The sequence below is a fragment of the Micromonas commoda genome, chromosome 3 (genome assembly GCF_000090985.2).
Source record: "Micromonas commoda chromosome 3, complete sequence".
NCBI classification, from domain to species: Eukaryota; Viridiplantae; Chlorophyta; class Mamiellophyceae; order Mamiellales; family Mamiellaceae; genus Micromonas; species Micromonas commoda.
In genome coordinates, this window is record NC_013040.1 from 109,351 (window position 1) to 134,531 (window position 25,181).

The window sequence follows — 25,181 nt, forward strand, 5'->3', positions numbered from 1 at the left end:
TGAGCAACTCAACGCGAAGTCACGCTAACACTCTTTGCCGCACTCCTTGCACCGAAAGCGCCGACGGCCGTGCTCGCAGATCGAGCCTCCACCGCACTCCTTGCACGTAGAGCGCCGACGGCCGTGCTCGCAGATTGAGCCCCCGCCGCACTCCTTGCACTGAGAGCGCTGACGACCGTGCTCGCAGATTGAGCCCCCGCCGCACTCCTTGCACAGAGAGCGCCGACGACCGTGCTCGCAGATTTCAGACCCGCCGCACTCCTTGCACTGAGAGCGCACACGACCGTGCTCGCAGATTGATGCACCACCGCACTCCTTGCACGTAGAGCGCCGACGACCGTGAGAGCAAGCACTGCACACCTTACAGTATGAGCGATACTTCACCCCGTGCTCGCACGGGCCGACGTGGGCTCTCTTCCGTTTCGTCCCCTTCTTCGTCAGACTCGCATCGTTCACCTCATCCGCGACTTCAGCATCCGCGACGACGTCTTCGATGTCGATCCTGACGTTTGGCCTCCAAATCGTCGTCTTCTCCATATTGCCCCGCTCGAAGTGCCCCTGCCACGACACGCTGTGTTCAAAATTATCACGCTGATAGGAGCTGACGAGGACCGCCAAGGTCGAATTCTAGACCACAAGATGGTGTCCGCCGTGCACGGCTCGCTGATAGAGACCGACATCCCCTGCAAGGTTTACATCCTCCACATCAACGAGCAGCTCCCGCCCGCGGAACGTTTCGTGATCCAGGACCTCGACGAGACCCACCTCCTCGTGCAGCCCCACAGGCTCGAGTATGTCAAGGCGGAGGTGAAGGCGTGGCAGCAGAAGAACCAGTTCACCCCACCCACGGATCTCCGCCAGACGTGAGCTATCCCGATGGGCGTGGCGACTGTAACTCCGGTGATCGCCGCGCCGCGCCCGACGCATCGGCCCGGGGGGCGTAAATCACGCGTCGTCCGCGCCAACGCTCTCGAGATCGCCGACGTGGTCCGAGTCGCGAGCGACGGCGGGGTGGTTTTGGCGGGATACGTCGCGAGCGACCTCGTGGCTCAGGCATCGGAGACCCGAAGCGCGGAGCGGAGCGCGGAGGAGTGCCGCGTCGACGTCGATTGCGAGATACCCCCGACCCCGCAGGGGCTGGACGTCATACGGCTGAACCGGTACGCGGCGTTCGGATGGTTCGACGGATGCATCTCTCACGTGTTCATAGGGTGGCTGGACGCGGCGAGCTCGGGTTGGACGAGCAACGAGGCGGCGCGGTGTTTCGATCAGGTGGTCGTCGACATGGCGCTGTTCTCCCCGGTGTGGTGCGCCTTGTTCCTCATATCGATGGAGGCGATGATGATGGACACCAGACTGCCGCTGAGGGCCGCGGTGTCGGCGAGGCTCAAGGGGGAGTACAGCGAACTACTGCTCGGGAACCTGGGGTTTTGGATCCCCGCAAACGCGGTGGTGTTCGGGCTGGTAGCCGTGGACTACAGGGTGGCCGCCTTCAGCGCGATCAATTTCGCGTACACCGTGCTGCTGTCCATATGGGCGGAAGGGGATAAAGATAAACCGCAGGAGGCGGCGGATAAGGAGAAGGTCGAGACGAAAGAGATCGAGACCGTAGATCAGATTTAGAGCTATTTCCGTTGCCGAAACGGTACCTTCGTCACCTTTGCATCAACGGTTGCGGATGGGACGCGAGAACTTCCGCGTCGCGGACAGCATCGCCGCCTCCTGCAGCGTCAGTCCGTCGTCCGTCTCCGTCCCGTTCACCACGTTCGTCACCGAGTACCTCGCGCTCTCCGGGTTAAACTCCGGCGTCTCGACAAACTGCAAAAACAGATTCGCGATGCGCCTGCGAAGCCCCGTCATCGCCGCCGGATCGCGCCCGCGGTTCAGCAGATCCGCCTCGCGGTCCGCCAGCTCCACGATCTCGCGAGTTAACCCGCAGTCGAATTCCTTCACCGTCCACTTGACGTGCACCAACACGTCCAGGCGCTCATCCGTCGACACGTCGCGCCTCGTCTCCAGCCGCAGCGCGTCGTATAGACGAGCCAGTTCCCTGGCCCGCACCGTGAACGGCGTGTCCACCTCGACGAGCGAGCCGTCCTTGCGCTCCCACCGCTTCGTCTGCGACATGTCCTCGAGCGCGCGCTCCACCCTCCGTTCCCTGTTGGCGTTGTTGGCGGCTATTCGGAGCCTGCCGATGGTTCGGATGAGCTCCGTCTCCTTGGCGAGCAGCTGGCTCATCGCCAGGCGCCGCGCGTCCGTCTCGGGGGGAAACTCAGCCTCCACCTTGGCCGTCTCCCGCACGCGCCACTGCTCCAGCTCGTCGTAGAGGAGCTCGAAATCTTCCGAGGTTTTGGGCCTGATCCGGCGCTCAATCTCGAACCTCCTCCTTCGCTCCTCCGCCGCCGCCCGCGCCGCCTCCTCCTCCTCCGCGCGGCGAACGGCGTCGTCGCGAATGGCCCTGAGCTCGTTCGCCAGCCGCCTCGCCCGCATACCCCGGAAGTATTTCTGCAGCGTCAGGGTGTGCCTCGCCTTGATGACCATGACCTCGTCATACGTCATGTACTTCCCAGTCCAAACCTCGACGTCCCGCGACTCGTCCATGACGAGATCCTTCCTCGCCATCTGCGTGGACGCCTGCGCTGTGGTCTGCGCCAGCCTGGACCTGCCCTGCGCCGTCTGCGTCTCGGTGGTGAACTTGGTCTTCCACACGCGGGGTTTCGTCGGGATCGTCTGGTTGCTGGCGTGGTGGTACACGGTACCGTCGCGCCGATCGCGAAAACCGCCGAGGTATCGCGGCTTGACGCAACCGCTCGCGTCGATACGAACCGTCACCACGCGCGACGGTTCGCCTCGCCGTGCGCCCCTCACCGTGACCCGCAGAGTCTCCGGCAGCGAGCTCGGCGCGTCCGTGTTCGCGAGTCTGGACTCCTCCGCCAGCTGTGCCGCCTCCGCCGCCGCCGCCGCCGCGGCTTGCTCCTCTAAACGAGCGAAATCTTCAGCCTCCCGCCTGGCGTTCTCCTCCGCCTCCGCCCGCATCTCCCGCTCGGTCCGGTACGCCACGACCAGCTCCAGGTCGACCTCGTCCGCGGCACCGACGCCGTAGTCCGCGAGGCACGCGTCGTCCGGGAGCGGCTCGCCGCCGTCGGGCTGTCGCAAGGTCATCACGGCGTCGAGTGGGATTGGAAGCGCGGACGCGAGCATGGACTTCACCGACGCGAACGGCTCGGTGGCGGGGATCGTCGCGGAGTGCTCGAAGCGCTCGGGGAGGACGACGAAGGTGCAGTCGACGAGGTCCTCGGCGCCCGCGCCGGCGTCGTGGTGCGACTCGGTCCGGGGTCCTCGCGCGACGACGCCTCCGTCGACGCGGGAATCCCCCGACGGGGCGGGGGCATCATCGTCCGGGTTGGGGGCGGGGGTTTCCTCCGCCTCGACGGGCGGGGACGGCGGGGGATCATCCGCGGCTGGAGCACCCTCCGCGGGGGCGGGTGACTCCTCCGTCTCCACCGCGGGCGGGGCGTCTTCCGCGACCATCTCGCGGCCCAATCAACTGACCCCCCGATTTGGAAAAACTCGGGTTTCCGCAACTCGTTTTGGTCGTGTTTTGGCAGCTGGCTGGTTCGAGGCCAATTTCCACAAATCTCTGACTGACAACGCTGTGGCGACCATTTCTTTGATTTCGTGTGGCCATTCTCGCTCCGCGCAGCCATCGAGATACAGCGGAACGATGACCGCGCGGTTTGCTGGTTCTTTACTCGACGAAACGTCGAACACCCGAACTCCCGACATCAAGAGGACATCACTTTTCGCATCTCGCGCGCACGCGCGTATGAACCATGGCTCACACTAGCGGCATCGGCGCCGACGTCTTCGACAAGGGCAACTGGTACCACGAGGTCCTCGAGGATGGCCTCGCCATCTCCTACAGGGTGCGTCCCGCGCCCCCGTCCCCGTTCGCCACGAATTCGCCGGCTCGCCCATCCTCACCGAGCCGCCCCCCATCCACCCTCCGCCGCCGCAGGTTGAGGAGGTGCTCCACAAGGGCCAGTCCAAGTTCCAGACCGTGGAGGTGGTCAAAACCAAGCCCTTCGGCCGTCTGCTCATCACCGACGGGCTCATGCAGAGCTCCGAGGATGACGAGTACGTCTACCACCAGTCCCTCGTCCACCCCGCGCTCGCGGGGCACCCGGAACCCAAGAAGGTGTTCATCGCGGGCGGCGGAGAGGTGCGTTTCCCACACGTCCACACCCGCGCGAACGCGTTCCCACGATCCGTCCGCATCGAGCGCTCCCCGCGCGTGTACGCCGAGCTGACGATACGCCGATCATCCGACAGGGCGCCACCCTTCGCGAGGTGCTGAAGCACCCCAGCGTCGAGGAGTGCAAGATGGTCGACATCGGTGCGTCCCAAACTCCCTCCGCTTTTCATGAGTGCCCTTTTTCATCCGTCTCGCCACCCGGCCGTTTCGTGACTCCCGCGTCTCTCCCTTCTCCCGAAACTCACTCGCCGACGACGACCTTGACATCGCGCAGACGGCGAGGTTGTCGACATGTGCGCCAAGCACACCCCGTTCTACAACGCGGGCGCGTACGAGTCCCCGCGGGCCAAGCTCGTCATCGGCGACGCCAAAGCCGGGCTGGAGGCTGAGCCAGACGGCTCCATCGACGTCATAATCTGCGATCTCTCCGACCCGCTCGACGGCGGACCGTGCTACCAGCTGTACACCACCTCGTTCTACGAGATGTGCAAGTCCAAGCTCGCGCCGGGGGGCATCCTCGTGACCCAGTCGGGGTGCGCCGCCGTTCGCGACTGCAAGGCGGTTTTCACCCCAATCAACAAGACGCTCAGGGAGGTGTTCCCCCAGGTGTGGGGCTACACCGTGTGCGTGCCCTCCTTCTGCTCCGAGTGGGGTTTCAACATCGCCACGAAGGATGCGGACCACGTGGACCTCTACACCGGCATCACCGCGAACGGCGAACTCGACAAGCGACTCGCGGCGCGGGGCCTCGGCGCCCTCTCCTACTACGACGGCATCACCCACACGAGGATGTTCTCGCTGAACAGAACCGTGAGGGAGGCGTGCGAGCGGGAGACTCGCGTGATGACGGTGGAGAACCCGCTGTTCATGTGCTCCACGGACACGCACGCGGGCGTGTTCGAGCCGGAGAAGTGACTACCGCGCGTGCGACGCGGACGAACGGCGCCGAAGGCGGCCATCGGATCGCGAGGAGGATCGAAACTTTTAAGGATCGACGGGCGTAGACGCGACGCGGCGCGCGGTCGAGTGAAGGGGGCCAAAACGTTTGTCGGCGAAATAAAGCCGGCGTTGCTCGCGTGTCGTTAACGGGACAACTTTATTATTTTGGGTTAACGAGCGCGGACCCATCCGGGAATCGGCCGCGCGCGTCGTCGCGTAGTCTAATTTAACTTTTGACTGAAACTTACTCAAGGCAAAGCCGCGCACTGGTGGCGCCTCTCTTAAAAAACCGGCCACGTCGATGAACGCCCCCTTCCTCGGCTGTCCCCCCGAGATCTGCCCATCGCAGAGTTGGATCGACTGCTCAATCGCCCCTCTCATTCGCTCCGCGCCCAAGGCTCTAACATGGGACTTTTCAACACGTGACCAAAGACTTCTCTCCTCTCGGAAGTAACAACTCTCGGCAAACGAAGGCTTCCCGTCACAGCGCGGGGCGGCGGGGATCCGACGGGGACGATGGCCGACGACGAACCCCCGGGCGATGCCGTCCACACCAAAGGCCTGTGGAACCGCCGCCGGGACCTGCGATGCGTCCGGCGTCACCTCGGGATCGGCCCCGACGGCGACCCCGACGTGGAGGTCCGATGCGCGAGGGGCGATCGAGTCATCGCGGTCGGGTACCGCCGCGTGCTCCTCGGGGACCACGGGCCGTACCTCGAGCTCGAGCGCGAGCACGTTCGATGGGAGAACCTCCGGCTGATGCCCGGAGGCGCCGCGAGGTTCTACGACGAGTACCGCGCCATCGTGGACGGCGAGAGCTACGACGACATCGCGCACTCGTCCATCGGCACGGGGGGCGGCGGCCGGGGCGCCAAGCTCTACGACCAGCTCAAGACCGTGGAGGGGCAGGGGAACCCGCCGAGGGACAGCGCGTGGGCCGTGGCCAACAACAGGCCACACGAGGAGGGCTACGCCGCGTACGTCGTCGGCAAGATCTACGTCGGCGCGTACGACGTCGCCGTCAGGGATCCCGTCGTCGACGCCGACGACGTCCGAAGAGCCCTGCCGAAGCCCGGCGGGTCGGGCCGCGTGGCGTGGTGGAAACCGGCGCGAGGCGTCGGCGCCATCGTCCCGGACGGCGTCGTGGGCGCGAGGAACGAGGGCGCAGGCGGCGGCGAGGAGGAATTCGCGACGAAGGAGGTCTCCGTGACCCGCGACGCCTTGGCGGGGGGAGCCGATACTCTCGCGCCGGGGGAGGGAGTCTGGTTCGATCTCGAGTCGTCGGGACCGTCCGATCGCTCGGTCGCGGTGAACGTCACCGGGCCGGGGGGCGAGCCCGTGCGACAGCTGTGCCCGGGCGCGGCGGCCGCCGCGGCGGAGGCGGCCAGAAACGGCCAGAAACGGTCAGAGACGGCCCGGGCGCTGAGGGACGGTCGAAGGTCCGCGGCGGCGCTCGCGGCGGCTCGAGCGAGGACGGTGCCGTGGGAGGCCCGGGCGGAGGTAGAGCGTGACGCGGTGGCGGGCGCGGCGAGGAGGATCGCGAGGATCCTCCGGGATAACTGCGCCGCCATCGCGGGGTTGGCGAGGATCGAGGGCGAGGGGCAGAGGACGCTGAGGGCGTGCCTCCGGGGGTGGGCGAGATGGGCGAGGAAAGGGTCGAAAAGCGGCGAGGGAGACGGGAGCTTCGGCGCGGGCGGCGTCGGTCGGCCGTCCACCGCGCCCACCCTCGCGTCGCCCCGACGCCGCGACCCGCCGCCCGGTGAGTCACCGCCCCCGCCGCGGCTCAACCTCACCTCCGCGGGGCGCGCCAAGGGTTTATTCGCGCCCGTCACGCGGCCCCCGACGCCCGTCGCTTCAAATCCAAAAACGCCCCGGGGACCCGACGAAGCGGGGGACGACCCACCCGCCGCGAGCGTCGCGCTTCCCGCGTGGCTCACCGCGGTGGCGCGCGGCGCGGTCGTGTGCGAGGTGTCCCACACGCGTTCGTCCTCCGCGGGAGACGCCGCGGCCGACGCCGCCGGTCGGGTTTCAAAGCGGTGCGGTTTCGAAGCGCGGATGCCCGGTTTGGAAGACTCGGTTCGACCGGTCGTCGTGGAGCTCACGCGCGACGGCGTCGGCGCGCTTCGTACGGGTGCCGAGGGTGCCGAGGGTGCCGACTCCGGCGATCGCGATCCCGTCGCGGAGGCGGTGGCGCGCGTCGACGAGAACCTCCCGGTGGCGGAGTTTGGGTCGTCCCCCCTGGTGCTGGTGCTGCCAGCGGGGGAAGAAAAAGCCTCGGGTTCCACCGTCCATCCCCCTCGGGTCCCGAGGCTGGCGCTCCGCGCGTCGAAACGGGTGGTCGGGGTCGTGTGCGTCTCCAGCGGGCCGGAGCAGCTGGTGCGGGACGCGGTGGCGCTCGCGGGGGCGTGCGCGCTCGGGACGGCGCCTTTCGTCCCCACCGAGGTCTTCGCCGCCGCCGGGCTCGACGCCGCTCGCGAGTGGTCCAGGGATGATCCCCGGGTGGCGTCGTGCGTGGCGGTGTTCGAGCGGGCGGGGTGGGGCGCGGCGCGAGGGATGGAGACGGGCGCGGGGCGGGACTACTGCTGGAGGTGCGGGGATCGGTCGCACAGGAAGAGGGACTGCGAGCGGGTGGCGGGGGCGAGGCCGGGGGAGAATCGGCCGGCGACGACGGGGGGCGGGGGAGGGCGCGACGTGGAGGCTGCGCGGGTGGCCGAGCTCAGGCTGTGACGGGGCGAGTCACGAGGTGGATCGGACGCACGCTATGTTCGGCTGTGTTACCAGGGTATCTCGTCGCCCTTGTAGTCGTACCAGCACCCGTTGATGGGACCAAACTCACCCTCCATAGCCCTGCAAAAATGAGCGAAAAATGAGCGAAAAATGACGTCAACGCCGAAGAGTTTGTGGATCGTTTGTAGTGTACGAGTGGAAAGAGACGTGTTTCGCGAAACATCACGCACCTGATGAGGCCGCGGGCGCTCTCGTCCGCGTCAATCAGCCCCCGGCCTTCGGTCATCCGCGTTCGCACCCAACCGGGATGCAGGAGTTGGCACCAGATTCCTCGATCCGCGAGGTCGATGCTCATGCTCTTGTTGACGATGTTGAGCGCGGCTTTACTCGCCCTGTACGCGTACCCTTTCCCGCTGCCGTTATCGTCCACGCTGCCGACTTTCGACGTCACGTTTCCGACGAGCGAAACGGGGTTGAGGGACCCGGGGTCGCCGATGAGCCCGCGCTTGACGAGCTGCTGGGTGACCAGCAGCGGACCGACGGTGTTTATCTTGTACACGTGCATCATCTCGTCGGCGGTCATGTCCTCGAGCTCCCACTTGCTGTATCCGTCGGTGCCGGTGGTGCCCGCGTTATTGATGACGACATCGATGGATCCGCCGTGCGCCTGGACGGGCTCCAGGGCGCCGAGGCCCTGCGCCCAACTCGCGATCGAGGTCTCGTCGGCGACGTCCAGGGCGACCACCGCGAGGCGCGACTCGCCAACCTCCTTCTGGAGCGCGACAAGGTCATCCGCGGCGTTTGGGTCGCGACAAGACGCGATGACGGAGTTACCAGGGGACTTGGCGAGGATCTGCTTGCAAAATTCGAGGCCGATGCCGCGGTTGGCACCGGTGACGACGACGCAGGCGTTCGCGATCGGCTCGCCGGGGACGTACTTTTTATCCACATTCTGAGAGGCGGCCGCGGAAACGGTCACGTCAAAGCTCCTCCTCGCGGGGGAGGCGTGTTTGCGCCCGAGCGCAGCCTTCGTCGGGGATGACATGGCGTGTCGGGAGGCGATCGCGAGGAGGGACGGACGGAGGAGCGAGCTCGACATCGCGCTCGAAGTGGCGGGCGTGACTCATTTATTCGGTTGTTATCTCCCCACAGCAGCCCGCGACAGCGGCAGCGCGCTCCAGCGGTTCTGCTTTTCAAAATATTCCGGCCGAGATCGGCGCGGTTCAGAGGGGCGAGGACGCGGGTGCCGCGTCGACGCGATAAAAGAGCGACGCGGATGGAGGCGTCGGAGGAGCTCGACCATGCGGGTACGGCTCCGGGGGCGACCGGCGCGAAGGAGACGGCGGCGGGGGGCGGCGACTCCCCGATGAATGAAAACGTTGGACCGGGCGCGATGGGCACCTCCACGGCTCAGACGGAGGCGGCTGCTCCGGGCAGCGGGGGCAAATCAGCGGGCACGCCGGACCTTCCGCAATCGGAGCCGCGATCGCTGACCGCGGACGACGACGATGACGAGCGCTCGGGGGCCGCCGGGGTGACCGCGGATGCGAGGGATGACGACGCGGGCGCCGAGCTCCCTCCGTCGCGGTCGCCCGATGACGCCCCCGTCGCCCCGACGACGACGACGCCCGCCGGTCCATCGAGCGGCGATCCCGCCAGATCCCTCGCGGACGTCCTCGGCAAGCGACCCACCCCGGCATCGGATCCCAAGTCGTCGGCCTCGGCGAAGCCACCCGCGAAGAAGGCTGCGCGAGCCAAGCCGTCGACGGGGCCGGGCATCACGTCGTTCTTCGGAGGCGGCGGTAAGGGCGGGTCCGGTTCGGACGAGGATGCACCTTCAAGGATGCCGACCAGGGCCGAGAAACTCGCGGCGGATGAGGCCGAAGAGGCCGCGGCCATCGCGGCGGCGCTCGCGGCGTCAGAGGCTGACGAGGAGGACCGGCGCGCGAAGGCGGCGGCGGCGGCGGCGGCGACAGAGGCGCCGACAGCTGTGCCGGTGGCGACAGAGGCGCCGACAGCTGTGCCGGCGGAGGGGGCGGCGGCGGCGACGGCGTCCCCGGTTCAGGACCACGAGCCCGATCCCACGGCCGCGGTGGTGTCCGCCTCGGAGGCTAAGAAGACGCACCCGCTGCTGGTCGCGGCGCAGCGCAAGAAGGAGAAGGCCGCCGCGGAGGCGAGGGCGAAAGCCGAGGCGGAGGCGAGGGCGAAAGCCGAGGCTGAGGCCAAGGCGAAAGCCGAGGCTGAGGCGAGGGCGAAGGCTGAGGCTGAGGCGAGGGCGAAGGCTGAGGCTGAGGCGAAGGCCAAGGCTGAGGCCGAGGCGGCCGCCGTGGCCAAGGCTGAGGCTGACGCCAGGGCCAAGGCTGAGGAGGAGGAGAGAAGGAGAGCCGCCGAGGATGCCGCTTTATTGGCCGACGGCTCGTGCGAAATCTGCGGCGTTGACGACGACGACGGCCTCCTCTGCGACGGGTGCGACGGGGTGTTTCACGCCAAGTGCGTGGATTTGGATTCGACACCCGCGAACGAGTGGTTCTGCGCGCGGTGCGCCGAGCACGGGGTGACGAATGCGGGCGGGGGCGTCGCGCAGAGGAGAGCCGCAAAGCGGAAAAAGGCAAACGACGAGAAGAGGAGGGCCAACCCTTTCTTCATGACCCCGGACGAGCGGCGCGTGGCGGCCGAGAGGGAGGCGAAGCAGGCGCTCATGCGCGACCTCGAGGCTGTGAAACAGACGGACGCGGCCCTGTCCACCGGGAAGAAGGTGCACCACTTCTTCGCCATGCAAAAGGAAAAAGCGGCGGCGGCGAAGGAGAGCGGCGCGAGCGCCGCGTCTCTCAACCCGCTCGGGCTCTACGTCCTCCCCGCGCCGATCGAGAGGGCCATGCCGCCGGTTCATATCACCCCACCCATCGACCCGACCGTCGCGGAGGACGAGGCGGTCGGCAGGAACGCGCTCGCGTCCGTCGCGGGCCCGCCGCGGAAAATAACTCGAGATGGACGGTTTAACCCGTCGCCCGACGCGACGCTCGATTCGATCAGACGCGCGCTCTCGCCCCCCGCGGCGGTGGACACCGAGGAGGAGCAAGAGGAGGAGGACCCGGGCGGTGAGGAAGGCGTGGACCTGGAGGAGGCGGAGGATGCCTACCTCACCGACGCGGCGCGATACGTGTTGGCGTCCGAGGGTCGATGGAACGCCGGCGCCATCGTCTCCGGCGAGCTCGCGTCGGCGCGCGGCGAGCTCCGAGCGCGACTCGCGTCGCTCAGGGCTCGCGGCGCCGCTCGGGCCGCCGGGCGCGACGGTTCATCTTCCACCGACGGTTCGCGTTTGGATCGGTCGACTCCCTCGATCGGTCCCGCCGCCGCCGCCGGTGCCCTGTGGACGGACGCGTACGCGCCGGCCGCCACGGATCAGCTGGTGTGCGACGGCGGCGCGGCTCGAGGGGTTCGCGATTGGCTCGACGCGTGGTCGTCGCGGATTTTCGCCGAGGAGGCGGGGGTGGTTGTGAAACCGCCCAAGGACAAGGAAAAGGCGGGAAACGGCGGGAGGAAGGGGAAGCGGCGGAAGAAGGGACGCGGGAACGCGGCAGCAAGCGACGACGATACGAGCGACGAGGAGTGCGACGAGTGGGACGACGAGAGCAGCGGGAGCCTCGGAACGTACGCGCCCCTGGTGACCAAGAGAGGCGGCCTTCCCGCGAACGGTCTTTTGCTGTGCGGGCCCGTCGGTTCGGGTAAGACTTCGGCCGTGTACGCCGCGGCGGAGGAGTTTGGGTTCAAGGTGCTCGAGGTTAACCCCTCGCGCAAGCGCAGCGGGCTCGAGGTGCTCAGCCAGTTTGGCGAGGCGACGCAGTCGAGACGAATCGGCGGAGGGGGCGACGAGCAGAAAAAACAGGGCGCCGGCGGCATCGGGGGCTTCTTCGGCAAGAAACCCGCCCCGGCGGCGACGACGACGTCCGCACCCGCGAAGGACACCGCCAAAAAGGACACCGCCAAGGAGACGGCGCGGAACACGCTGATACTCTTCGAGGAGGTGGACGTCCTGCGGGGCGAGGATCGGGGTTTCATGGCGGCGCTCGCGCAGCTCATCGCCGGCGCCAAGCGCCCCATCGTCCTCACCTCCAACTCCCCTTCCCTCCCCTCCTTGATCGACGCGCCGCTCCCGGCGGGAACATCCGGCGACGGCCTGAGGCTCGCGCGGGTTCGTTTCAGGAGCCCGTCCCCAGCCGACGCCGCCGTCTACGCGTCGTTGGTGGCGGCCGCGGAGGGTAAGCGGGTCTCGCCCGGTGAGGTGGCGTCGGCGGCGCGGCTCGCCGACGCCGGTGACGTTCGCAGAGCTTTGCTCTCCGCGCAGTTCGCCGCGTCGAGCCCAGCCGCGGAGATGACGCGACGACCGACCCGTGGCACGACCAAGTCGCGATCGACGGCGGCGGTCGCGGCGCTCGAGTACGACACCAACGCCGTCGCGGCCGTCGCGGCCGAGCTGATCGCGCGGGTGGACCCGCGCGTCGCCGCCGCGGAGGCTCTCGCGCCGGCGAGGGCGCTGTATGCTATGAGCCTCGTAGCCGAAGCGAGCCAAATCGAGGAGCGCGAGACGGAGCGCCGGGCGGAGGAGGCGGCCGTGCGCAGGCGCGCGGAGGTTGTCGCCGCCGCCGCCGCCGCCAAGGCTGAACGCGCCGCCAGGAACGACGCGAGGATCGAGAAGGGGCCGTTAGGATCGGTTGGCGGGCGAGGGGGGGATCGCAGGGGTTCACTCGGACTCGTCGCCGCCGGGCGTTCGGCGGCGAACGGCGACGACGAGGACGGAGAGGAGGCTGAGCGGGCGGCGAAGGTCGCCGCGGCTGCCGACGCCGCGCGCGACGCCTACCTCGCCGAGGCTGCCGCCAGGTTCGCCGAGCGAGCGCCGGGCGGTGAGTCACCGGGCGGTGACTCACCGGAGACGCCCCCGGACGCGTACCCCGGCGACGACTGGGCTCGCGCCCTCCGCGAGCTGGACTCGCTCGCGTCGCTCTCCGCGTCGCTCTCCGCGGCGGACGCCATGCTTAACCCCGCGCGCGCCACCGTCACGGGCCCGTCCAACGGCGCCGCCGAGCGCGTCGACGTCGGCGGCTGGCTCGGCGGCGCCGGGGCAGCGTGGGGCGACGGCGGCGACGGCGGCTGGTTCGACCCGAGCGACGACGCGGAGGAGAGGGGCGGTGCGGACCTGGCGGGGGAACCGAGGCACACGATCGGCGGGGGCGGGGACGTCGCGAGGGAAGCATCCGCGCGCATCGAGCGTCTCGCCGTGGACGCGTGCCTCGGAGATCGGCTCGTCGACTGTCGTCCTCCTCCTCGCGGGGGTGTCGGCGGGGGACCCCCCCCCGCGGCGACTGGCCCGGCATCTTCCGTTCCGAAGCCGGCGGTCTCTTACGGGCGGGTACCCGCGATGGGCGCCGCGGCCGCGAGGCTGCGCGAGCTCGCGGAGTGCACCGGGGCGACGTGCGCGAGGGGTTACGGGTGCGGGCTCGGCGCGACGGGCGAGGCCAACGAGCGAGCTTTTTTCTTGGCGAGGATCGTTCGGATCCAGGAGGAGAGCGCGAGCGGGGTCGGGGCGGAGGGCGGGCGGCGGCGTCGTAAGAAGGCGTCGCAGTACCTTCAGGTCGGCGCGGACGTGGCGAGGGAGTTGGCCGCGCTCGGGACGTTCGGGGTTACCGCGTGAGACGGACGATGAAGCGTGGGCGTGACGTTTTATTCCAAGCGCAGTTGAAAAGAAAGAATATTGTTGACTCAGGCTGGGACGCGGCAGGCGAGTCGCTTGACGATCTCGTCCGCGGAGACCCTGCCGGAGACGCGAAGCTCCTCCAGAAATGCGTGCAGCTCCGATCGCTCGCAGTTGTCCATGGCGATGCGCGTCCGCTCGCACGCGATCCTCTCCACCTCCGCCCTCTCCCGCCTCAATTGCTGCTCCATAAACGCGTTCTCTGCGCGGCGAATATCGGACTGGCGCCTCTTTCTCTCCCACTCCGACTCCATCACCGGCACCAAGAGGGGCGGGGGAGGGGGCATTAGCTTGATGGCTTCCTGCTCGTGCACGCTGGTGGCGCTGCAGTGCGGCCGCTTTCGGATGACGGTGACGGTCGTGCTCATGTTCGAATGGGTGTGGTGGCGCGTTCGTTTCGTTTCACGCGTTCGTTTTGTGAGCGTTTTTCTCTGCGAAATAGTTTTTCGACCGAGAAATCCAGCCGTGGGGCAAATCGCGAAAAAGTCCGAGGCCCAACCGGCACCCCTCGGCACCCCGGTGACTCGTCAGACTGCAAGTGATTCTTAATTAGCATTCGTGTCAGACTAAATACACTGTGCGAGACAAAAATTTCCAGATCTGTTCTCCGTTTGACGGAGGCGGGACGGCGTTTATTTTCCTATTTCCCGCCGTTTGGCACAGGCGATTCGGTCCACGGCCGCATTCGAGCCACAAACGCGTTCGAAACGACGCGTGCTTTCGCCACCTGAAGCGACGACGCGTCGACAAGTGTAAAACGTATTGATTCCGTTTGGGTGCCCACGCCCGTCCATTTAGCTCACGCGCCGGCGATACCCCTCGGGTCCGTATCCGCCACCGCACGTCCCCCGCACTCTCAGGTGGTGTCAGCACCGCGTGAGATCGCAGAAGACGCCCAGAAGAACACTCGGCGCACCACCGCGACTCGGCTCGCGCCCCGGACACGTCAACAACAAAAAAAGCCGCGCCACCAATGGTCGCCATCGAGGAAGGACTCACCCGGATCAACAGCGCCCCGTATGAGGCGCTCCTGCCCCGCCCGGACTCCCCGCCGTTGAGAAAGGCTGACCCCAACAAGGCCACCGTCGCTAAGTGGTCCGAGACGGCCGACATCTTCGAGTACGGCGCCGCGGCCAACCCGGACATGGCCCCGATCCCCGTCCTCGTCCACCCCCCCTCGCTGCACGAGGAGGGCGAGACGCGCATCATCCCCTTCGACATCAACGACTGCCTCGACATCGAGACCGCGTGCACATCCCCCAACCTCATGGCCTCCTTCGTCCGCGTCCGCGTCGGCGAGTCCATCGAGACCAAGGCCAACGCCACCTCTCAAGCCTTCTACGTCATCCGCGGCACGGGCTCCACCTCCTCCGAGCACGGCACCGTCTCGTGGGGCGACGGCGACCTCTTCGTCGTCCCCGTCACCGAGGGCGCCCTCAAGCACACCTGCGTGGAAGCCGAAAAGGGCGGCGCCGCGCTCTACTGGATCCACGACGAACCCCTCATGGACTACCTCGGGGTCAAACCCAATGGAAAGAAATTCGAACCCACCTTTTTCTCGCGCGAGAAGATGCTCGCGCAGGTGCAGGAGATCTCGCACCAGCAGACCGAGGGCGAGCGCAACCGACTCGGCGTCCTCCTCGGTAACAAGGCGTGCGATCAGACCAAGACTTTGACGCACGTCCTCTGGTCCCTCCTCAACTCCATCCCGGCCAAGACTGTGCAGAGACCCCACAGGCACAACTCGGTGGCGCTGGATTTGGCCGTCGCCGCGTCGCCCAACGTCTACACGCTGATGGGCAAGGAGATCGACGCGAACGGCGACATCATCGACCCGATCCGGTGCGACTGGACCCCCGGCGGCGTCTTCATCACCCCGCCCGGGTGGTGGCACTCGCACCACAACGAGTCGGACGAGGTCGCGTGGGTGCTCCCCATGCAGGACGCCGGCTTGTACACGCACCAGAGGACGCTCGACATCCGGTTCGTGGACGACGAGCTGGAGCTGCACAAGGCTGGCAAGATCCGGGGCAGCGCGTTCGCGGTGACGAACAAGCAGTACATGCACATGGTGGAGTGCGGCGCGACCGTCCCGCACACGAGAGTCGCGGGGATGAAGCGGGTGTGGAGCTTGCAGGAGGTGGAGGAGGAGGACCCGTCATCCTCCGGCGACGCCGCGGCGCCCAAGAAGAAGACCGTCAAGAAAGTCGCCAGCTATAGCAGGCTTCCCGCGATGAAGGCTTCGTCCGTGGAGCCGTGACTTCGTCCGTGGAGTCGAGTCGTCGGGGGCTGGCTGGGCGTTTCGATCGCCAGCCCCTGGAGTCGCTGCTTGCTAAAGGATAGATCCCTGATTCATTTTGATACGAAATACGTGAAGTCCCTCGAAAACTCCGGTGACGTCAATCCAGACCCCAAAGCTCGTCGTCGTTCGCCGCGCGTCCGTCGTCCCCGGTCTCCTTCCCGGTCTCCTTCCCGCTCGCGACGGTGCTCACCGTGTACCTGTCCAGCGGGTCGTCCCCGTCCGTCGAATTAACTTCATCCGTATCCTCGGTATCCTCGGTGTTTTCCGTCTCGTCCTCGGTTTCGTCGAATTCGTCGATGCCGTCGAGCTCGCCAGCCTCCGTGGACGCCACCGTGGCACCCACCGACGCCATGGACGCCCGCTCCCACCGATTTTCCTTATCCCCGTACGAGTAGTTGGACGTGCCGTCGACGCTCTCCGAGTTGACCGAGTTGGCCCCGTCCGCGTCGAGCTCGTTTTGAACGCCGTCCTCGTCTTTGAAGGATTCTTTGAAGGATTCTTTGTCCAACGAGTCCTCGTCGTCCTCGCGTACCTCCTCGCCGTTGTCGCCGTCCGCGTCGCCCATGGCCTTCGCCTGCGCCCACAGCTGGTCGTACGCCCGGGTCCCGAAGACCACCGGGGACCTCTGGCTGCCCGACCCCCGCCCGCCCGATCGGTTAGCCGAATCCGCGGCGCGCTCCAACTCTTTCCTCCTACGAGTCGCGCCGTCGACTACTTCGTGCCGGTCGCCTCGCCTCGCCGCCCGCATCTTCTCCAGCTCGCGCCTGAGCTCCTCCGCGGCGGACGCCTCCGACGCCTCGCGATCTTCGTCGGTCATCGTCGTTGATGTCGGGGCGGGCGGCGGAGGCGGAGCGGAGGCCGGGGCGGCCGGGTCGTCGTCGTCGTCCACCTGCGCGACGAAGATGCCGGGCGTGGGTCGGTCGTCATCGATCGGGATGGCGACCGGGATGCGCTCGTCGCCGTCATCGTCCGCGACGTGCTCGGGCGGGCCGACCTCCGCGACGCCATCCCCTTCTTCCTCGTCGTCCTCGTCGTCTTCGTCGGGTCGCTCCGCCCGGTTCGGCGCGCGATCCGCCTCGGTTTTCTCGCTTAATGTCCTCTCTCTTTCGCGCACCTGCCACGGCAGCTGCTCGTTCGCTCGCATCTCCTCGAGCTCCCACTCGGTCATCCCGTCCGCCAGCATCCTCGCCTCCTCCGCAGCCTCCTCGCTCATGAACCTGTACGGGTCCCTCTTCGTTCGTATTCCCGCTCGCTCTTTCTCCTCAGCCTCGCGCCTGGCGTTGGCCACCATGTCGTCGAACGCCGCCCTGTGCCGCTCGCGTTCCCTCCGCTCGTCCTCGAATATCCTCGCGCGCTCCGCCTTTTCCTCCTCGACGCCGCCTCGCAGCCACGCGGCGGCCAGACGCTTATCCTTTGGAAACACCGGCGAGTCGTCGAGGTAGTTGAGCCGCTTCATCCCCGACACCAGCGTCTTGCGATAGCTGGGCACCTCGCTCACCGCGGGGTTGCCCTGCAGCTTCAGCAGCCGGATCCGGTCGCTCATCGCGGGGGAGAGGAAAAAGTCCACCACCGCGCGGTCCTCGAGCTTGTTCCGCGAGAGGTCCACCGTGACCAGTTGAACGCACGACCCGAGAGCCTCGATGGCGGAGACCTCTCTCAACTTGTTGTTCACCGCGACGAGCGTGGAGAGCGACGGGTGGTCCCTGAGGCCCTCCAGGGTGACGATCTGGTTATCGCTGACGTCCAGGGTGGTCAACGCGACGAGTCGCGCCGCGCGGTCGAGGTCGCGCAGGCAATTCTTCGCGATGTAGAGGCACCGCAGCCGGTCCAGGTGGAGGAGGCCCTCGAGATCGTCGACGGAGTTGCTCTCGAGGTACAGGGTCTTCAGGCCGGTGTACTCCTCGAGGTTTGTGATCTCCGCGATGCCCTTGCAGTGCAGGTGGAGCACGTCGTTGAGCTCGGGGGCGTGCGCGTAGCTGCGATGCGCGCGCGGTACTCGAGGGGTCAGTCGGGGCGAGCTCAACTTTGGTCGGGGACGCGGGAGGTGCCGACCTCAACGATCAGTTTTTGGGGGATCGGATGCGCGCGGGTGGGTTCACGGTGAAGGGGCGGTGACTCACCCGTTGTTGTCGCGGCATACCTTCCGGAGCGCCTCCTTGGTCATCTCCCACGCCGCCATGGTGGCCGTGTAGAGGCGAACAGGCTCGAGCGGGCGCTCAACTGAGCCCGGAGTTCCCCCGGTGATCGCCCCAGCAAAGAACGGGGCCTTTCGACCAGTCAACGTGCGAAACTGGACTCTCGGAGGGACCGACGCTTCGTGTCGCACTCGCACCGACGCGCTGCGCGTGACGCATCGAGCGACCTCATCGACCCGCACATGGCACCGCTGAACGAAACGCCCGAAGATGGGGACGGGACGCGCGAGCTGCTGACGGATCCCCTCCCCGAGTGAGCGCGCGCGCCCGCTCCCTCCCCTCCTCGCGCCCCGCATTTGGCACCTCCCTTTACCCGGACCCTCGCTCACGTCACCGCGCGCCCGCCCCCGTCGCAGGCCTCTCGCGTGGAGCGGCGAATTCGCGGGCGGCCTCATCGCGGACGTCAAACGCCGCGCGCCCCATTACGTCAGCGACTGGACCGACGCCTTCCTCCCCGCCAACCGCGGCCGATGCCTCTCCAGCGTCGCCTTCCTCTTCTTCGCGTGCCTCGCGCCCGCCATCGCGTTCGGCGCGCTCTTCGCCGAGTACACGGGGAACGAGTTGGGAGCCACTGAGATGATATTGTCGAGCGCGATATCGGGCGTGGCGTACGCGTTCCTGTCGGGGCAGCCGCTGTGCGTTCTCGGCGCCACCGGTGCGTCCACGCGTCACCCGGTTCGGGAAAACGTCGGTTCGGTTTCCCTTCCCCGAGACGGAGTCTGAGGGCTTTTTCCCCAAACGCATCACCAAACGTCGCGCCCGAGACTGACCAAACTCACCAAACGATCGTCCATCCACGCGCAGGACCCGAGCTCGCGTACACCGTGGTGTTCTACAACATGTGCCAAAAGTTCAACGTCGAGTTTCTGCCCGCGAGGGTGTGGCAAGGGCTGTGGACCGCGTTGTTCACCTGCATGCTATCCGCGTTTGACGCGTCGGCGCTGATGAACCGAGTCACCCGCTTCACCGAGGAAATCTTCGCCGCGCTGATATCCGTCATATTCATCATCGAGGCCCTGACCTCCGTCGTCAAGCTCTACACGGAACATCCAGGCGACGACAACGACGGTACGTCTCGAATGGCGAGCGCCTTCCTGGGCACGATGCTGTGCTTCGGGACGTACGGAACGGCCATGGCGCTCAGGTCCGTGAAGCGCGGCGGCAAGATGTTCAACCGATCGGTCAGGGACGCGATGGGAGATTACGGCGTCACCATCGCCATACTGGCGTTCACCGGCGTCGCCATCGCGTTCAAGAGGTACGGCGACACGTCGGTGCCCACGCTCGCGATCCCGTCCGAGTTTGCTCCCACGTGGATCAACCCAAAGACGGGCGAGCCCCGCGCGTGGCTCGTCAGCCCGCTCGGAATCAACGAGGACTTCCCGCCGTGGGCCATCTTCGGCACCATCGTCCCCGCGCTCGGTCTGACCTTCCTCGGGTACATGGACCAAAACCTCACGTCCATTCTCATCAACCGCAAAGACCACGCGCTGCGCAAGCCGCCCGCGTATCACCTCGATTTATTAGTGTGCGGCGCCGTCGTCTATCCCGTTTGCGCTATGCTCGGTTTGCCGTTTACTCACGCCGCCACGGTCCGCTCGATGACGCACCTGGTTTCACTCACCGAGTACAAGGCCGTCCCGGTCGACGTCACGACGGGAGGTAAATCGATCGAGGAGTCCAAGGGGTTTGTCGCGGCGAGGCGCGCGCGGAGCCTGAGCATGTGCGGCGAGCCCAGCGTCGCGGCGGCGAAGAAAACGGCCAAAGAAGGTTTCGAAGACGCATCCGGGGACAATTCTGGAAGCGTCGAGATGAAGACCGTGGCGGTCGGCGTGTGCGAGCAGCGCGTCACGCAGCTCCTCATCCACGCCCTCATCGCGTGCTCCCTCGCCATCTCCCCGGTCCTTCGCGTCGTCCCGAAGAGCGTGCTCTCCGGGGTGTTCCTGTACATGGGAGTGACGTCCACCGCGGGCAACCAACTCTTCGATCGCCTCCACCTCCTGCTGTTCGTGTGGTGCGAGGAGAACCGCCCGCGCGGCCTCCCGTTCATGCGCCCGTCGCGATGTGGCGCCGAGTTCCTGCCCGTGCGAAGGGTGCACGCGTTCACCTGCGTCCAGGTGGCGTTGATGGGCGGGCTGTACGCGATGACAAAGGTGGGCGCCGTAGCCGTCGCGTTTCCGTTTTTCATCGGCGCGCTGGTGTTTGTCAGGGAGTGGGCGCTGCCTTCGATGTTCACGAGCGACGAGCTCGACGCCCTGGACGCGTGATCGAACGCGCGTGCGCGGATGTGCCGGCGACGCGCGCGACGGTCGAGTGATGAGTGATTGTGACACGTACTCGCGAGCGATGCGTAATGTTACTCGTAATAACCGTCGGCTAGTGGCTAGCTCTAAGAGCCGGGACGCGTCGAGGTTTTAGCTCGACGCCGTCCCCCGGTCCCCCCTTCCTCGTCTCGCCCCGTGCCCGGCGTGGGCTCAGGGGACCGCCGCGAACGCCGGCACCTTGTTTACGATCTGCGACGCGCAGAACGACAGCGTCGCGGACCCCAGACCCTTCGCCTCCTTGATCTTCTGGTGCATCCCGGGCGCCACCTTCTTGATCCCGACGCTCAGCGCGATCGCCGTGAAGGGCACCGCGATGAACGACTTGAGCAGCGACACCGTCAGCCCGCTCGTGCACTGCGCGCACAGCCTCTCCATGTACGCCACGAACTCCTCGAGGCTCAGCTCCCCGCTCTCGTCGGTGTCCACCTCGTCGAACAGAGCCATGAGCTCGGCCTTCGTCGGGGGAATCGCGCGCTTCTTAACCTTCGCGTTGAGCTTGTCGAAGAAGAGCATGACGGCGAGGTGAAGCTCCGCCCGGTCCAGCGACCCGTTGGCGTTGTGATCCACCTCCGCGAAACTTTGGTCGACGTACTCGCGGAAGCGGGCGCTGCGCGTGACGCGGCCGGAGAGCGCGTCGAGGAGCTTCATCGTCGGCGCGACGCGTTTTGTCGCATGCCGCGTTGTTACGACGGAAGATATTTCACGCCAAGGCGCTGCGCAGGCTAAAACTTTCACGCGGCGGCGATACCAATCGGCGAGGCGCGAGCACAGACAAAACCACAGACACGTCGACGACGCGACAAGACGCAGGTCCTAACAGGCGACAAATCACGCGCGGGTCAGCGTCGCCGCCGGGACAAACACCCCGCGTCCCGGCCGGCACGCGAAGTACTGGATCGCGCCCACGCGGCCGTCCCGACCAGTCACCGCCCGACCAGTCACCGCGCCGACCCCCTCGTCGTCCATCTCCACGCCGACCCACTCCCCCTCGGCGAACGCCACGGCGCCGACGTATCGAATCGTCCCGCGCGTGGGGCTCGACGCGCCCACCATCACGCACTGACCCGGCTCCAAGTCGGGCGCCGAGGGCGTCGGGGGGATCGCCTCCGCCGGAGGGTAAAAGTTTGACAGCACGCGGGCGAGCTCGGCGTGCCGTCCCCTCGCGTGTAACGCCGCGACCGCCCTCAGCACCCGCGAGTCGTCCGCGTCGTCGTCCGTGCCGTCGTGTCGGGCGATCGGCGACGGCGCGGCGAGCTTCGGTGAGGTCTCGGCGAGAAGCCGCCGGGCCCTGGCCACGACGTCATCCCTGCTCGGAGCTTCGTCCCTGGTCCAGCTCGGAGCTTCGTCCCTGCTCTTGCTCGGAGTCTCGTCCGTGTTGTTCGGAGCCTCGTTCTCATCCGCCGGATGCTTCGGCGCGAGCGCGGAGGCGGGTTCGGCGGCTACCGGCGCGTACGGGTCGAAACCGTCGCTTCCATCCGCGCCGCCGCCGGACGCGGCTCGACCAGTCACCGCCCGACCAGTCACCGCCCGACCAGTCACCACGACGCCCGACGCTCTCCTCGCCGCCGCGCGGTCGCCCGACGAGGGCGTCCTCGGGGCGCTCGCCGGGCGCCCGAGGGGGCCGCCGCTCGCGGGCCTCACGCGCGGCGAGGCGTTCCACCCGGGCCGCCGCCCCGCCGTTTTTTGAGCCGTTTTTTGAGTCGCCGGCGTCGCCGCCGCTCGCTGTTTTTGACCCGTCTCCGTGTCCGGGTTCCGAGGCGCGCCCGTCGACGCCCTCGCGGGGCGAGCCGACTGCGGCCGGGGCGGCGGCCTCGGTTTTCTCTGCGGGTTAAATCGCATGTAGCTCGGATCCAGATCCGCCCAACCCCTGCGAACGGACGAGCGCCCGGGGGGTTGGGAGCGCTCATCCGCGGAGGGCGACCAGTCACCGCCCGGCGCGGGCATCGGCTCGCGGTCCGGCGCCGCCAGGAACGCCGCGTCGCCTGCGCCGTCGCCTCGCCCGTCCTCTCCCCCCTCCTCCCCCCTCCCCTCCTCCCTCCTCTCCGCCGCCGCCGCCGCCTCGATCTCCCTCGCGCGCGCATCCGCATCCGCCGCCGCGTCCGCCATGTCCGACGTCCGCAGCAGCTCGCTCGCGCTGGGTCGCTCCTCGGGCGCCTTGCGAAGCATCGACCGGATCGTCGCCCTCCAGCCGTCCCCGTACAGCGACGCGTCCTCCTCGCCCTCCTTCCCGGGTTGGATAAACGCCGCGGGTGGCGACGTTAGGATCTTTCGCCGGAGTCCCTCCATGTTGAACGCGGTGAACGGCTGCCGCAGGGTCGTGAGCTCGTACATCACGCATCCGAGGGACCACACGTCGGCGGCGAAGCCGTACTTGGCGCCCCTCAGCATCTCCGGCGACATGAAGTGCGGGGTTCCGACGGTGGACGTCGCCTGGACATCGTCCGCCGCGTTGGCGTCGACGACTCGAGCGAGGCCAAAGTCGCCGAGCATCACGTCCCCCCACGAGTTGGTCGAGTTGGTGGGGGCGTGGGACGTCCCGGGTTCGAATCCGGGCGGGGACGCGAGGAAGACGTTGCCGCACTTGACGTCGCGGTGGATGACGCGCTCGGAGTGGAGGTACGCCAACGCGGAGAGGAGCTGCGCGAGCCATCGACGAAGGGTCTGCTCCGGGAATCGCTCTCGTCGGCGCCTGGCGCGCCACGCGGCGCTCGCGAGGTCGCCGCCGTCGCAGTGGCGCATGACGATGCACACGGTGTGCGAGCGCTCGATCCAGCTGCGGTGGTAGGGGACGATGTAGGGGTGGCGGAGCGCGGCGACGAGCTGGCGTTCCTGGAGGCTGAGGTGCCTCTGCCGCTCGCTCAGCCGCGCCAACGGGATCTTCTTCAGCACGAACCTCCGCGGGGGGTTCGAGTCGTTCCCGCGGGTCTGGATGATCCACGCGGCTCCGAACGCGCCCTTGCCGATCTGCTCGAGGACATCGTACGGGCCCATGCGCGACGTGCTCTCATCCGGGGCATCCGGCGCCGCCATCGGTCCGAGTCTCCGGTGAGATCCCGCGCGCCCGGTTGGGTGGTGGGGTGCCCACGCTCGACGGGGGGCGGATCGCGACCCCCGCGGTCGGCGGCGGCGCGGGGGATGAACGCCGCGGGGTTTCGAGGCGTGGACGCTCGAGCGGGTCCGGAGGGTGGGTCAGGCCGCGGGCTCACGCTCGGGGTGCGGTCAACGGGACGGCTCCGGCTGCGCTCGTCCATTTGAAAGGACCTGTCCAGCCAGTGACTGTGACTTGGTATTGATTTCACCCAGTCTCACCTGCGAAGCACGAACGCCGCCAACCCCGCCAGGCCAGCCTCCCCGTACGCCGACCCCACCTCCTCCCTCGCGTTCTCCCACGACTCCCCCGCGCCCCGTGCCACGTCAGCCTCCGACCCGAGAGCCACCGCGTCCAACGCCGCCGCCGCCGCGCGCGTCGCGTACCCTCGCGACGTCTCCTCGGACATTCCTCCTTCTCCCCGCGGACCCCCCGAGGCGCCTACGTTCTCGGGGATCCGCCCCGCCATCGCCGCCGCCGCCGCCTTGTGCGCCTCGCCCCCGGTCTCCAGCATCTCCCGGAGCTCCCTCGCGCCCATTCTAGCGTCGAGGCCGGCGAGCGCCGCCATCTCCGCGGCGCCGCCGCGTTCGGTGCCCACCGTGTCCCAGCACGCCGCGGTGGACAGCGCGACCCTCGCGGCGTCCCTCGCCTCGTCCGCGCGGCCCATCGCGAACAACATCCTCGCGTTGAACGCCTGCGGACCGGCCCATCCCTCGAACGCGCGGTCGTTCGCGTACCACTCGGCGGTGACCAGAGCGCTGGTGACGGCGGATTGCGACGGACTCGCGCCCTCCTTTTCGACTCCTCGCAGGTGACGCAGCGCCATGGCCTCCATGTCGTCGGGGAACTTGCCCACGTTTCGTAGTATGAAAACCTCCGGTCGGTCCGGCATGGACGACGCGGCGAGCTCGCCGCGGGTGTACATCGCCCGCCCCGCCGCGCCAGCCGCGCCGGCCACCGGGTACGGCTCCGGCGTCGTCGTCGCGGAAGCCGGCGAAGCGTCTTCACGGATTATGGCGGCGTGGACGTAGGATGCTGCGTCCTTCGCGAGCATGCGGACCCCCCCGGGGCCTGCGAGGACCACGGGAAGTGGACCCGCGAGCGGCGCACGGGGCGACGACGGCGACGGGCGCAGCAGCAGCCCCACGACCCGATCGTCGTCGCGATCGCCTCGCCACGCTTTCGCGATCGGGAGGACGAGCGGGTGCAGTCCGTCTCGAGCGTCCGGGGGTAACGGCGAGGCGCCCTCCGCGGTGACGACCGCGAGGAGCTGCGCGAGGTTCGCCGGGACCTCGGCGCCGGCGCGGCGGAGCACCTCGGCGTGCGCGGCGACGAGGAACGCCTCGCCGACGGTGCTGAACCGAGGGTGCTCGTGACGACGACGTCGCTCGATCCATCGACCGCGCGACCGCGATGCGTCTTCGCGACGATGCGCGGGCGCCGACGCGCGCGCGGCGGAGGCGATGATCCGCGCGGGGTCGATCGTCGCGCTCCGGGCGAGCGCCGCCCACGCGACGGTCCTCGACGCCGAGCCCCTCATCCGAGCGCGCGTCAGAGTGGGAAGGACTCCGGATTGTTATTTTTTAGGTTTGCAGGTGCCCT

The 25,181-nt window shown here is 67.8% G+C and overlaps 14 protein-coding genes across 15 annotated transcripts; 6 read left to right on the forward strand and 8 right to left on the reverse strand.

Annotated features, from left to right (window-relative positions):
* Positions 1–24: 24 nt before the first annotated feature.
* Positions 25–537, reverse strand: MICPUN_56629 (predicted protein; the record flags this gene model as incomplete). The annotated part of the gene is made up of 1 exon (XM_002500754.1): positions 25–537. The coding sequence occupies one exon, from the start codon at positions 535–537 to the stop codon at positions 25–27; it is 513 nt and encodes a 170-aa protein (XP_002500800.1).
* A 102-nt stretch (positions 538–639) lies between these two features.
* MICPUN_79527 (predicted protein) lies at positions 640–1,646 on the forward strand (the record flags this gene model as incomplete). Of its 2 annotated transcripts, none has more annotated exons than XM_002500307.1 (1): positions 640–867. In XM_002500307.1, the coding sequence occupies one exon, from the start codon at positions 640–642 to the stop codon at positions 865–867; it is 228 nt and encodes a 75-aa protein (XP_002500353.1). The 2 variants fall into 2 exon arrangements, with proteins under 2 accessions (XP_002500353.1, XP_002500354.1); XM_002500308.1 differs by having other exon boundaries at positions 647–1,646.
* An 84-nt stretch (positions 1,647–1,730) lies between these two features.
* MICPUN_56631 (predicted protein) lies at positions 1,731–3,531 on the reverse strand (the record flags this gene model as incomplete). The annotated part of the gene is made up of 2 exons (XM_002500755.1): positions 1,731–1,746; positions 1,781–3,531. 2 exons carry the CDS (start codon positions 3,529–3,531, stop codon positions 1,731–1,733), a joined length of 1,767 nt encoding a protein of 588 aa, XP_002500801.1.
* Positions 3,532–3,833: 302 nt separating this feature from the next.
* Positions 3,834–5,170, forward strand: MICPUN_80273 (predicted protein; the record flags this gene model as incomplete). The annotated part of the gene is made up of 4 exons (XM_002500309.1): positions 3,834–3,926; positions 4,019–4,222; positions 4,333–4,396; positions 4,530–5,170. The coding sequence occupies 4 exons, from the start codon at positions 3,834–3,836 to the stop codon at positions 5,168–5,170; spliced, it is 1,002 nt and encodes a 333-aa protein (XP_002500355.1).
* Positions 5,171–5,710: 540 nt separating this feature from the next.
* Positions 5,711–7,921, forward strand: MICPUN_56633 (predicted protein; the record flags this gene model as incomplete). The annotated part of the gene is made up of 1 exon (XM_002500310.1): positions 5,711–7,921. The coding sequence occupies one exon, from the start codon at positions 5,711–5,713 to the stop codon at positions 7,919–7,921; it is 2,211 nt and encodes a 736-aa protein (XP_002500356.1).
* A 105-nt stretch (positions 7,922–8,026) lies between these two features.
* MICPUN_56634 (predicted protein) lies at positions 8,027–9,020 on the reverse strand (the record flags this gene model as incomplete). The annotated part of the gene is made up of 2 exons (XM_002500756.1): positions 8,027–8,041; positions 8,115–9,020. The coding sequence occupies 2 exons, from the start codon at positions 9,018–9,020 to the stop codon at positions 8,027–8,029; spliced, it is 921 nt and encodes a 306-aa protein (XP_002500802.1).
* Positions 9,021–9,197: 177 nt separating this feature from the next.
* Positions 9,198–13,610, forward strand: MICPUN_56635 (predicted protein; the record flags this gene model as incomplete). The annotated part of the gene is made up of 1 exon (XM_002500311.1): positions 9,198–13,610. The coding sequence occupies one exon, from the start codon at positions 9,198–9,200 to the stop codon at positions 13,608–13,610; it is 4,413 nt and encodes a 1,470-aa protein (XP_002500357.1).
* Positions 13,611–13,678: 68 nt separating this feature from the next.
* MICPUN_56636 (predicted protein) lies at positions 13,679–14,038 on the reverse strand (the record flags this gene model as incomplete). Its single annotated transcript, XM_002500757.1, has 1 exon — positions 13,679–14,038. One exon carries the CDS (start codon positions 14,036–14,038, stop codon positions 13,679–13,681), a length of 360 nt encoding a protein of 119 aa, XP_002500803.1.
* A 449-nt stretch (positions 14,039–14,487) lies between these two features.
* MICPUN_56637 (predicted protein) lies at positions 14,488–16,058 on the forward strand. Its single transcript, XM_002500312.1, has one exon. It carries the CDS (start codon positions 14,644–14,646, stop codon positions 15,928–15,930), a length of 1,287 nt encoding a protein of 428 aa, XP_002500358.1. The 5' UTR covers positions 14,488–14,643; the 3' UTR covers positions 15,931–16,058.
* An 11-nt stretch (positions 16,059–16,069) lies between these two features.
* MICPUN_56638 (predicted protein) lies at positions 16,070–18,151 on the reverse strand (the record flags this gene model as incomplete). The annotated part of the gene is made up of 2 exons (XM_002500758.1): positions 16,070–17,948; positions 18,093–18,151. The coding sequence occupies 2 exons, from the start codon at positions 18,149–18,151 to the stop codon at positions 16,070–16,072; spliced, it is 1,938 nt and encodes a 645-aa protein (XP_002500804.1).
* Positions 18,152–18,349: 198 nt separating this feature from the next.
* Positions 18,350–20,434, forward strand: MICPUN_56639 (anion exchanger family; the record flags this gene model as incomplete). The annotated part of the gene is made up of 3 exons (XM_002500313.1): positions 18,350–18,420; positions 18,524–18,822; positions 18,972–20,434. 3 exons carry the CDS (start codon positions 18,350–18,352, stop codon positions 20,432–20,434), a joined length of 1,833 nt encoding a protein of 610 aa, XP_002500359.1.
* A 207-nt stretch (positions 20,435–20,641) lies between these two features.
* MICPUN_56640 (predicted protein) lies at positions 20,642–21,139 on the reverse strand (the record flags this gene model as incomplete). The annotated part of the gene is made up of 1 exon (XM_002500759.1): positions 20,642–21,139. One exon carries the CDS (start codon positions 21,137–21,139, stop codon positions 20,642–20,644), a length of 498 nt encoding a protein of 165 aa, XP_002500805.1.
* A 180-nt stretch (positions 21,140–21,319) lies between these two features.
* Positions 21,320–23,521, reverse strand: MICPUN_56641 (predicted protein; the record flags this gene model as incomplete). Its single annotated transcript, XM_002500760.1, has 1 exon — positions 21,320–23,521. One exon carries the CDS (start codon positions 23,519–23,521, stop codon positions 21,320–21,322), a length of 2,202 nt encoding a protein of 733 aa, XP_002500806.1.
* A 275-nt stretch (positions 23,522–23,796) lies between these two features.
* Positions 23,797–25,119, reverse strand: MICPUN_56642 (predicted protein; the record flags this gene model as incomplete). The annotated part of the gene is made up of 1 exon (XM_002500761.1): positions 23,797–25,119. One exon carries the CDS (start codon positions 25,117–25,119, stop codon positions 23,797–23,799), a length of 1,323 nt encoding a protein of 440 aa, XP_002500807.1.
* Between the last annotated feature and the right edge of the window lie 62 nt (positions 25,120–25,181).